Genomic DNA, 12,580 nt, shown 5'->3' with positions numbered 1-12,580 from the left:
TGACCTAATTAATGGAACAGTCATGAGGATTAAGTGAATAATAGTATAATGCAGCCCTCAGCACAAAGTAAATATTTATAAATACTACATCAGCTAAATTCCACAAATCCCCTGAAATAAAACAGGAGCAGTATGAGACACTTGAAAGAATTTTGGTTTTGACTGCTATTCCCCAAAAGATTGCTTTTCCATGTCACCTTATGTTAAATGAGCTCTGGGTGTTGTCTCCTTTTTAAGCAAGGCATTGGATTAAATAGTACAAAGCAGTAGGCAGTACATTGTTATTCATAGCTCATTCCCAAAGGTGACTGCAAAAGAAAGTTTTGTGAGGCACTGCCAGCTAAACCTTGGCCTAAACACTGGTAAAAGACGCTTAATAGGAGATTCAAAATCAGGGCCTAGGGTAAGGAGTCACAGTTTTTGTACTTGTTTTCAGAGAAGTAAACGAGTGAACCTGAACACGCAGCTCCTTTTGTCCAGCCTCGCCCGGGAGTGTGGGCGCTGGAGAGCGTGTTCTCTGCCCACCAGGGCTTCCAGGACACTTGGGTATGCTGGGCAGCCCACAGCCAGCCGGCACCATGCCTGACCTCAGACAGGATTGCTGGATTGCTGTCAGCTGCACTCATTGCATTTTCTCTGTTCAGAAGCATTTGGCACTAGGTTTACAATTCTGTATTCATAAGTGTTAACTATTCATGAAGAGAAACTGTGGGAAAACTACAAATGCCATAAATCACTTTACTAGGTTTTTTTTTTTTTTTTTTTTTTTTTTGGGTAATTATACAACTAATTCTAAGTTCTCTCATAAAAATATTTAAACAGTCCCTTTTTAACTTACCCAGCTAGAATATACATTGTGGGATAGAGGGTATGGTATGAAGTAAGGCAGTTTATCTTGTGGGTTTGTTTTGTTTTGTTTTTTGGTCTTCTTGTCTTTTTAGGGCCACATATGGAGTTTCCCAAGCTAGGGGTCGAATCTGAGCTGTAGCCACTGGCCTACACCACAACCACAGCAACACCAGATCCGAGCCACGTCTGTGACCTACACCACAGTTCATGGCAACACCAGATCCTTAACCCACTGAGTGAGGCCAGGGATCGAACCTGCAACCTCATGATTCCTAGTTGAATTCTTTTCTGCTGCGCCACGTTGTTTTTGTTTGTTTGTTTGTTTTGTTTTGTTTTACTTTATCTTGTTTTACATGGGTAGCAAATTGCTTTAACAAATTTATTAAGTAGTCCATGCTTTAGCCACTGATTTAAAATGCTTCTTTCATTTTATATTGATTTCCTATGCATAGTAAGACTGTCTCTAGGTTCTCCTCTCCCACCAATCAATGGGTCTATTCTGTTCACTATTCTGGTTGCTACAGTTTATAGTTTATTTGATGACTTGGAAGGGAAACCCCTCCCAAGCCCCTTTCTTTCTAATTATGCTTGTTTCTGAGCCAGAATATGTGTACATTGTCAATTCAAAGAGTACAGAAAAGTGTAGAGTGTTACTCTGGAGCTCAGCTTCTTAGAACTGTTCATTGCTGCAGAAGGTACTCTGCTGACACCTGGGCATGGGCCTCTGTGTCTCACCCTCATGGACCCTTTTAATTTTTAACCTCAGGTGATACCATACTATACTTACAAAAACTATATATGTAGTATGGAATATGCTATATATACAAAAACTGTATATAGATAGAATTTCTGGGTTAATGGATATTTTTTATTTTGATAAATATACCAAATTGCCTTGCAAACCTTAGTTATTTTGTCTTTTTTTTTTTTTTTAACTTAATGAATATTTTTGTTAATCCACTCTTAGGTGAATTTTTAGGGTTCCTGTTTTAAAAAATGGCATTTTGGAGTTCCCACTGTGGCACAACAGGATCAGCAGTTTCTTGGGAGGGCTGGGTCATAGGTTCGATTCCCAGCCCAGCATAGTGGGTTAGGGGTCCAGCATTGCCACAGCTTAAGCTTAGGTCAAGACTCGGACCTAATCCTCTAATGGAGCTGGCTGCCCGGGAACTGCATACACCGCAGGGCAGCCAAAAATTGGGGAAAAGAGAGAGGGAGGGAGGAAGGAAAATTCTTTAAAAGTGGTGTTTTATTGAATTTCCAGATTAGTTTGACAGAAAAGTGTTTTTACAGTGTTGAGTCCCATTTAAGAACACCATAATTCCTCTTCCTATTAGATTCTGTTTTGGGGGCATACGTGCTCAAGTCTTCTGGTAAATTTTAAGCCACTTATAGGTGACCCTGACTTAGTTGAACTTAAACATTTTTTGAAGAAATAATAAATAGTTTTAAGCTGAACTATTTCTACTTTTGTGATATTGCTCTTTGTACTAACTTGAGTTAAATTCCTGAAAATTCCTGTGTTTCTCACATCAGAAAATACAATCTGCTTTAGATTTTCTAGGAACAGAAATTTGAAAAAGGGAGGCTTATCCCTGTTGATAAAAGTATACCTTCAATATACGCACTTCTATTATGCATATTAGTCAAATAAGAATGTGTTTTGATTTTAACCCTTCTTTATTGCAGTTTATCATAGAAATTAACCTGACATTTCACCTTTTTCTTGCAGGATATTAATGCCCATGCCTGTGTTACTGGTAAGCCCATCAGTCAGGGTGGAATCCATGGACGCATCTCTGCTACTGGTCGTGGAGTTTTCCATGGGATTGAAAACTTCATCAATGAAGCTTCTTACATGAGTATTTTAGGGATGACACCAGGGTTTGGAGATAAAACATTTGTTGTTCAGGTAAAATGTTTGCTTTCTTAAAGAATAACTTTCTTAAAGAAACACGTATAGCATGTTTTTCAGTGTTTTTAGATTTGCAATTTTTAAAACTTATTCTTTAGATCTCAAGTTTGGGGATGGATGCTTATAGAGTAGTACATCCTTTATGAACCTTGGTATGATTCATGTGACTAAACCAAGTAAATTATCTCTCAGACATATATGAAATTATCACCAATTTCTTTTGTTTAGTATTTAAAATGAAATTATATAGAGAAAGGGACATCTCTTATACTATTAAGTGTATCCATAAGGGTTTGCAGGAAGAATTTGCTTGAGGTTTGATTAAGTTACTTAGAGGGAGCTAGATTAAGTTGAATACTACTTTAAAATAAAACTCATATTCCTTCTAGGTTAGTGATTTTTCATGACCATAGAACATTTGGTCATCAGGGTCTGAGGTTCTAGGTAGCGTGGTTGACCACTGCCATTTCTTTATGAGCCAGCAAGGCTGCATCTAACCACTTTAGAATGTATTATCAAAGATGACAAAGAGTTGAATTCCACATTCTTACACATAAAAATGTATTGTTAGAGAGAGATCATCTAGTACATTTTTTCTTTGTCAGGGATTTTGAGAATCCTTTTCAAAGCTAACAAAATGTGTATTTTGTACCATCTGTGCTAGGACTTCAATTTCTGTTTCATTCATAATTGTTCTTCATAGGGATTTGGTAATGTGGGACTGCACTCAATGAGGTATTTACATCGTTTTGGTGCTAAATGTGTTGGTGTTGGTGAATCTGATGGAAGCATATGGAATCCAGATGGTATTGATCCAAAGGAACTGGAAGACTTCAAATTGGTATGTTAATATAATATCTAATAATCTGATATTTGACCATCCGAATATTGTAAAGTTGAAATAAGTCTTAGTGAAAGCTATTTCTACTGCCTTTTTTTAAGTGTTAACTCAAAAAGCTCTTAATAAATGAGTCTTTATATCATAGGCACTAAACAAACATTTAAACTGTGATACAGCCATTAATTCTGGTTCTCCATCAATTATAGCAACATGGAACAATCCTGGGCTTCCCCAAAGCAAAGATCTATGAAGGGAGCATCTTGGAGGCTGACTGTGACATACTGATTCCTGCTGCCAGTGAGAAGCAGCTGACCAAGTCCAATGCACCTAGAGTCAAAGCCAAGGTGACAGCATGATGGGTTCAGTCTTACCAATGTGGAATGATGTGGAGTGTCATAAAAAATATCTATGGGTTTCCTCCTTTTTAAAAAAAATAGCTTTATTGGGATTAATTTACATAGCATACAATTCTCCAAGGGTACAGTTTAAAGTGGAATTACACTTCTCTCCAACAGCCCCTTCCCTATATACACATATCTCTTGAGCTCAGTTAGAGGGGATTTGACCGTGTTACTGACATTTCTGTATGTTCCTAACTTTCTTGCAGATCATTGCTGAAGGTGCCAATGGACCAACAACTCCAGAAGCTGATAAGATTTTCCTGGAAAGGAACATTATGGTTATTCCAGTAAGTCATCTGTATTTGCCAAGTTTTATATGTACTTGGAAACATAACTGTCTTTTGCAAGAAACTGGAGGGGAAGGAGGATTGCTGGTTTCCCAAGCCTTAGTGAATTCATCTTTATTTTGCTTTTGAGAAAATAAAGTAGAGGAGTTCCCACTGTGGCTCATCAGTAAGGAACCCAACTAGTATCCATGAGTATGTGAGTTTGATCCCTGGCCTCGCTCAGTGGGTTAAGGATCCAGCGTTGCCATGAGCTGTGGTGTAAGTCATAGTCATGGCTTGGTCCTACATTGCTGTGGCTGTGGTGTCAGTTGGCAGCTGCAGCTCCAATTGGACCCCTAGCCTGGGAACTTCCATATTGCGAGGGTACGGCCCTTAAAAAAAAAAAAAAAGAGAAAGAAGGTATAAGTGTGGTTAATATAATAAGCCTGTCTGTCAGTTCACTTGGACTTGAACATTTTCTTCCAATTTCAGGCTTTTTCTTGCCTAAGTATTTAGCCCTCTTTAAAATCCGGTTATGTAAATGTATAATGTGTTAGAAATACTATTAAATTCTTATGATTTTTGTGATTACTAACCTTATGCATTTCAAATGTCTCTTGCTGCTTTACTCAGAAAGCTAATATGAGTAACATGTGCCTAGGATCTATACCAAAAGGTGATTGGAAATCAGAAGTTAGTGTAGACTCATGAGGCATTTTGAAGAACCCTTTTCTTTTCTTTTTTTTTTTTTTTTTTTTTTTTTTGTCTTTTTGCCTTTTTGCCTTTTCTAGGGCCCCTTCCTGTGATATATGGAGATTCCCAGGCTAGGGGTCGAATCAGAGCTGCAGCTGCCAGCCTACGCCACAGCAACATGGGATCAGAGCCACGTCTGCAACCTACACACAGTTCACAGCAACGCCAGATCCTTAACCCACTGAGCACGGCCAGGGATCGAACCCGCAACCTCATGGTTCCTAGTTGGATTCGTTAACCACTGAGCCACGACAGCAACTCCATGAAGAACCCTTTTCGATGAAAGCACTTAAATTCAATTTAACTGAAATAGACTGCCCTTTCATAGTGAGAGAGGAAATACTAATCTCCTTGTGAAACACCCTTACACAATCCAATCTAGTGGTTAGTGGGCAGCAGTTTTGTCTCAGAACTTTTGTTGGAGAAGAGGATCTAACAATCAATGTTGATTTTTTTAAAAAAAAGGTTTTCTTCCAAATGGAGAAAACCTCAGATGGATTGCGAAGGGGTGTTGTCAAATTTAAGCGTAAAGTTTCTGATAAACTAAGATATACTTGTGAAATGTGAAGCTTAATCTGCTTTAATATTAAATTTGAGCTCTTGTGTTCATTGTAAGCTTTTTGTTTGTTGTTTTTTGTTTTTAGGGCCACACCCGTGGCATATGGAGGTTCCCAGGCTAGAGGTCTAATTGGAGCTGTAGCCACTGGCCTACACCACAGCCACAGCAACACAGGATCTGAGCCAAGTCTGCCACCTACACCATAGCTCACAGCAATGATGGATCCTTAACCCACTGAGCAAGACCAGGGATCAAACCTTCATCCTCATGGATGCTATTCAGATTTGTTTCCCCTGAGCCATGGCAGGAACTCCTCTCATTGCAAGGTTTTATTAAAATCATTGTCTCATTTCTTTGGTGTTTTCCTGTCACTTCGTGTATAGGATCTCTACTTGAATGCTGGAGGAGTGACAGTATCTTACTTTGAGTGGCTGAAGAATCTAAATCATGTCAGCTACGGCCGTTTGACCTTCAAATATGAAAGGGATTCCAACTACCACTTGCTCAGTAAGTTCTGATTATCTTGTTCTCCAAAGATAATCTTTTGGGCCATCTAAAAAGTTGGGGAAAATCTGAATATAATAAAAGGACTAATTAAACTCACAGAGAATTTAATCTTAGAACAGAAAACTATTTTTTGGTCTTGGGAGTCTTAGACCAAAAATATACAGTTTCTTAATACGTATTCAAATATTCATCCTCTTGAATATATTTATATTAAAATGTTTATGTTCTAGGGGCATTACCTTATAAAGCAGCTGTAAATTAGTAGTATAAAGAGTATCATTTTAAACCAGGAACTCCCATTGATACTTATCCATTTCTATCTTACGTTGCTCTTAGTAAAGGCCTGTCAAGAATTTTTTGAGTCTTTTGATGAGAATACTGCTTGTCTTTGGCTAGAGTAGGCTCCAGAGTTAACACTAGAATGATCCTCAAGCTGAAATAAGACCAAGACCTCCAGCTGAGCTTTACTGAGCCCACTCTGAGAATCTGGGTGAAGTGTTCCCATCGATTTCCGTTCCTTTTTCCCTGAGCATTTTCTTTTTTAAAGAGCCAAGGAAAAGCCCTGGTAATGGGTGTTATGGAAACAGAGCAGTGACCTAAATTCACATTTATATAGGAATTTGGCAACGTGCTTTATTCCTTTTTAGCTTGAGTTTTAAATGATTAACCCTCTTATGACATTAATGTTAAAGGTTTCTAAAACTACTTGTTTTGGGGTTGTGGATATAGTTTGGGACCACTTTTGGTGTTATGTCATTTTTGGCTTTTTATAGTGTCTGTTCAGGAGAGTTTGGAAAGAAAATTTGGAAAGCACGGTGGAACCATTCCCATTGTACCCACAGCAGAGTTCCAAGACAGGATATCGGTGAGTGTGCTTGTGACAGAGTCACATTTTACACACCCAGCCTGCTCTCTCTTCTTTAGATCAGGCCGGGTAGATTAATTGGAATTGAGGAGTGGTAGTCAACATGACAGTAATTGTATGACTTGTGTGCTTGTGTGTGCTTTTGACCTTCCTCTTTCACTCTGTTCTAAAAATGGGCTAAGAATCTTAGTTTGAAGTAAATGATTAACAGTTCTCCTTTTGATACTTTTGCAATGCAGATGACTCAACAAGTTATTCTAACATAATTGTGGAGAATTACTGTAGATTGTAACTCTTAAGAGGCTTTAGAGAAGTAAAATTGGACAGTGAACTCTAGATTGAACTATCTAAAAAAATGAAATTGCTGTATTTACATGAAGAGTTAAAGAAAACAGATTAGACAGACAATAAAATCCTACTGTTTAACCTTGCCATTAAAGAAATACAAATTAAAATAAGATTTCTGTAATGTATTAAGCTAGCAAAGACAGTGGATCTTATACTCACCACATCTGTGGTGAAACAGTTGTAGCTTTATCCTGATGACAGTGCAGAAGTGTGTTCCTGCCCTTTGACACTGTAATAACATCCTCTCTGGTAATGTATCCTAAGAAAACAATTCAACATGGGAAAAAGTTTTAAGAGTTTTGTTTGGAAGGAGAAAAGATTCTTTCTCTGCTCTCGGTATTCACTGCTCCCTCAAAGAACCTTCCGCTTACCCAGTATGAGGTGTCTCTTGGTTCTGGTCCCTCTGGCCCACTCCCTGCTTAAGTATCTGCATCTCTGTGGCTTTCCTCAAAGGGCCTCACTGTGTGTTAGCATTTCATTCATCTTCCCATCATGTAACTTATAGGACCTGCTACTGTTCTGTGTTCTAGATGGGCTTCTTGCTCCTCCCTGTGGTCACCCAGTGTCCCAGCAAGTGCCTGCCGCATAGCAGTGAAATTCCTAGGTTGGGAATTAAGAGGACAGCAATGATAGCTTTCATTTTTATCCTTTTTTAAAATAATCTTCACCTAATGTATTAGTATCCTGATTTTCAAAGGCTTTCAGTACTTAAATTTTAGGCTTTAATGTTATTTCTTTTATTGATAATAAGTAAGAGTCTTATATAATAATTGTCAGTTGAAAAACAAGTTTTTTCTTTCAGCTCCTTTACTTTAGTTTCCCCCTCCCCAGCCATGCTCTGGCCCTGCCGGGATCTACATCATTGACCTGATCACCTTTCACTGTCCCTCATCACCTCTGTCTTCACGTAAACTTGATTCGCCATCACTGTCACTTCCTGGACTTGTTTTGCCTCATCACACCCCCTTGTTAACACCTGAGCCCTGGTGGAATCCAGCTCTCTTTCCCTTCTGTGCCTGTTCACCTGTAGCAAGAGGCCTGCTGATTCTTTCACCTCTGACCATTAACTTCAAGTAGGCTCTCAGCTCCCAACAATTTAACTGCTTTTCCCTGTTCGCTTCATTTTCTCATTCTCCTGGTTATATCGTATTTTCTCCTTTTCTCTCACCCCTGCACCCAAGTTGATGACCTGCTTTCAGTTCACAGAGAAAAGTGAAAGTTCCCTGCCTGCTCCACATCTACCCAGCTCCTGCTATCTGTACCCTGTCTTGTGTCTTCTCTCTTGTTATAGAGCAGCTCTGTGCTTCCATCTAAACCTCAGTCTTATTCTAGGCATTGAATGGCCTGTTTTCAGAGGTTCCCTCATGGTGGTGAGGGTTAAGGATCCGGTATTACTGCAGCTATGGTGCAGATTGGATCCTCGGCCTGGGAATTTCCACATGCCGCAGGTGTAACCTAAATAAGTAAATGGCCTGTTTTCAGTTTCTCAAATGCACTGCTCCAGCAGATCTCTTGCATCACCAGTTTTCTGTCTATTCAGTCGTTTCTATCAATAGAACAAATGCTGTCTTTAAAAAAAAAATGTAAATCTTAATCCCACTCCCTCTTCCAAGTCTTACCATTTTTATTTCTGAATAGAAAACCTCAAGAGTTGTATGTATTCTTGTCTTCAGTTCTTCCATATACTCAAACCTCTTATTCTGCCCACCACTGCACCAAAACTGTTCTTGTCAGAGTAACCCGTGATGTCAGCACCAGACCCAGTGGTCACTTACCAGTGCTCATCTTTATTGGTCAGCAGCTGTTGTCACAAGTGGTTACTCCCCTGAAATTATTTCTTCCCTTAGCTTCCAGGACACCACATCCTGATTTTCTTCACTCTCGAGTCCTTCTCATTGCTTTTCACTGATCTTCATCATCTCTGTACCCTCTTCACAGTGACAGGCCTCAGTAACGTGATCTGCGTCTCAGATGGATGACCAGTGCTGAGCCCACTACTTGCCTTCATGTTTGTTGTTCCATACTTTGTCGTTTTGCCATGATCTTAATCTCAAAATGTTTGCCGTCAAATAGAGTGAAAACTAAATTGTGGTTAAAACATGACTATTTAAATGGTATCAAGATACTATACAGAAATCAAGTATATCTTTACTGAAAGACAAAGCAATTCTGTCTGGCTGTATAGTGACTTAAGAATCAATTGTGCTTTTATAGGTGAAGCATGTCTTTATATGGTTTTGTTAAACTTATATTTCCTAACAGGGTGCCTCTGAAAAAGACATCGTGCACTCTGGTTTAGCTTACACTATGGAACGTTCTGCCAGGGTACGTATACAGATGCTGTTGATGTTTTTTGCTAGCTACATGAAGTATAGGTCAATTGTGTGCTATTTTCTATTACAGCACACATAATCTGTTTACTTGTTTGTCCCAAAACATGTTTTCAGTCTTAAATTATGAGGTCTTGTTTTGTTTTTTTAAGGATCTTCAATATATTTTCCAGACTTGGGGAATAAATAATAATGCCAAGTTAAGAGGAATGATGTTTGACAGTTAGCCAAATTGGATTGCAGCTCAGTGCTCCACTCTCTTAGAGCTATAGGAAGCTACCTTACTGTAGAGTTTGGGATATGCGAAAAGTTCTTTGACCACTTAATCCTTATTTTAATGCCTTAAACACAGTTTGAGTCTAGATTTAATTTCTTTTTGAGTTCAGATTATATTCACTTGGCCTTAAATTAAAATATCAGGAGCAGATAAAATACACAGTTTCGCAGCCTGGAAGTATGTTCATAAGGATGTATAGCTATCACCACTAACTCCAGAACATTTTCATCACCCCATCCTTAGTTCTTTTAAATTATCCCGATGTATATCAAATACACTTGGTCCGGGAAGTTCCTGTTGTGGTGCAGCGGAAACAAATCCAACTAGTATCCATGAGGATGCAGGTTCAATCCCTGGCCTCCCTCAGTGGGTCAGGGATCCAGCGTTGCCATGAGCTGTGGTATAGGTCACAAACTCACATCCCACGCGCATGCTGTGGCTGTGGTGTAGGAGGGCAGCTTCTAGCTTGGGAACTTCCACATGCCAAGGGTGTGGCCCTAAAAAGGGGGGGAGCAAAAAAAAATAAAATAAACTTGGTCCAGATGTCAAGATGTCTACAAGGGCATAGAGTCAGCTCACATCTTAAATTCTAAAGAACAACTTCTATCAATGAAATAATAGTGATTATTCCAGAGAATAGTCCTTCCTGACTAGAGGTTCTACTGCCTGAGTAGGTTCTCTTTGGCTACCCAAGTCCAGCCCTAAAATGGTGCCAGGGTAACTGTACCAGGCCCATACCTGCCTTGTATGCTGATGGCCTGGCTGCTTGAGTTAGTGATCTTCATTGCGTTTTCATTTCAGCAAATCATGCGCACAGCCATGAAGTATAACCTGGGACTGGACCTGAGAACAGCTGCCTACGTTAATGCCATCGAGAAAGTCTTCAAGGTGTACAATGAAGCTGGTGTGACCTTCACATAAATGTGCCGAGGCTGACTTCTTCACTACCCTCTTCACCTCTTCATCTGCAGACCTATCACAAGTTTACACGTAACCACAGAAATCTCTTTCTCTCTCATGACTTACTAGATAATGGATACCATTCTCAACAAGTCAATCCAAATCAGCCCCTTAAGAAGAAAAAAAATTAAGGTTAGGGGATCATTTATAAGCTAATAAATGTGATAGTAGAAATAAGCCATGTCAGAGAGCCATTTGGGCACTTTGCCTTTAATAAAAGTCTCTTCCATCTGGCTTCGCTGCCTTGCTCCATAGCTGCTTCCCAGCACAGTCAGCTGGGGCCCCAAGAGAGCACCTGTTGTCCGATTGCTTGCCCCTTCAGCTCTGGACACGTCTCTAAAGTGCTTTGACACACTGGTATATATATGGCGTTTTCAGAAGGTGACATGGTCCTCGAGTTATCGGTATTTTACATCAGCAAAATAACTCAGTTTTACAGGTTGCAAACAAAAATAAAAGCTGTCTTTCTGCATTTTATTCTTTTAGAATAAAATAAGTACATGCTGCTGTAATAAAATTGCCTTTAATCACTTAACAAGCCTAACCTTGATTCAAGCAGTGAATGCCTGTAAACATGAAAAAAGCTAGTATTTTTATAACATAAAAACGGTATCATTTATAGCATATTGTCATCCAGCAAAAATAAAAAGCCCAGTGGAGAATTAAGTTATCTTCATACCTGCAAATGATCGAGGCTATTTTTATTAAGACTGTCTTGGAATTTACTAACTACAATTATGACATATAGTCCAAAGAATGCAGTAACCTCCTTATCATGTTAATTAATTGTTCTTCTCTTCAAAGATCTATTATGTTGACTAATTGAAGAGTAATTCAAGTAGAGTGTCCCAGATAAAAAACATTGGGCTCCCTCTTTGGAGTCTGGCTGGCGGCTCTGAGCATTGCCAATGGCCCCAACTTGCCCCGACTTTGTGTCCTCTTTAGAGGCCTCAAATTCGGCACACAGCTTCATTCCCAGTGGGCTGGAAATAACGTGGGCTTGCGTTTTGTTTGGGAGTTATTTGGCCAGGGCCTTTGAACGGTAGTATCCCAATAAAGTACTAGATATTATTTATGTAAGAATGAGCTTTTTTTTTTTTTAACAATAAAATCCTTTCAGAAATTTCTAACTACTTTGTAACTGCATGACTTAACCTGGTGATAAAAAGCAGTTATTAAAAGTCTACCTTTTCCAAAGTTTGTGTTTCCAGTGTTTTTATGTTTGATAGTGTCTGTTTTGGTAGATGATAAAAACTATAGTTGGGTTTCTGAAATCTTTGAAACAACTACCTGCATAACATTTCTTTCCACTATGTGGTGAGCTGCCCAAAATTTGTTCTTGATTTCTTCTGTGTTCAAAGAGTATCGGTGGCTATTCTTAGGGAAGAAGTTATAGTGCTTAAAGCTGATAGACTGACATAATTTATGTACCTTTATTTATATATGCCTCTGTTTTAATGAAGGAAAATTTCATTGATTGCAGTTTCAGTTTTTAATCATTTTAGTCACAGAAAGTAAGACAGAAAACCATAAGCAACAGAAGTAGATTCTAGACCTGATCCCACCAGCCTCCATAGCCGCTATATCTAGAGCATCACTTTTGGCTGCACTTTGTGTCTGTTTTGTCCTGATTCTTCCTCCGTGGTTTGGAGCATCAGGTCAAGGAGTAGATAAACAAACCCATGGCAACTGTGGCCATGGCAAGCTCT

General features: G+C 39.1%; 1 protein-coding gene across 1 annotated transcript in view; it reads left to right on the top strand.

Annotated features, from left to right (window-relative positions):
* GLUD1 (glutamate dehydrogenase 1) overlaps positions 1–12,068 on the top strand; it is a 36,526-nt gene extending 24,458 nt beyond the window's left edge. Inside the window, 8 exon segments of the mRNA NM_001244501.1 lie at positions 2,582–2,761; positions 3,468–3,605; positions 3,812–3,949; positions 4,213–4,293; positions 5,968–6,091; positions 6,865–6,956; positions 9,567–9,629; positions 10,713–12,068. Of these exon segments, the coding sequence (NP_001231430.1) occupies positions 2,582–2,761; positions 3,468–3,605; positions 3,812–3,949; positions 4,213–4,293; positions 5,968–6,091; positions 6,865–6,956; positions 9,567–9,629; positions 10,713–10,832 (936 nt within the window). The 3' untranslated portion in view covers positions 10,833–12,068.

This window comes from Sus scrofa, chromosome 14 (genome assembly GCF_000003025.6).
Source record: "Sus scrofa isolate TJ Tabasco breed Duroc chromosome 14, Sscrofa11.1, whole genome shotgun sequence".
NCBI classification, from domain to species: Eukaryota; Metazoa; Chordata; class Mammalia; order Artiodactyla; family Suidae; genus Sus; species Sus scrofa.
Note: the sequence above shows the minus strand (reverse complement) of the source record. Positions and strands in the feature narration are given on the sequence as shown.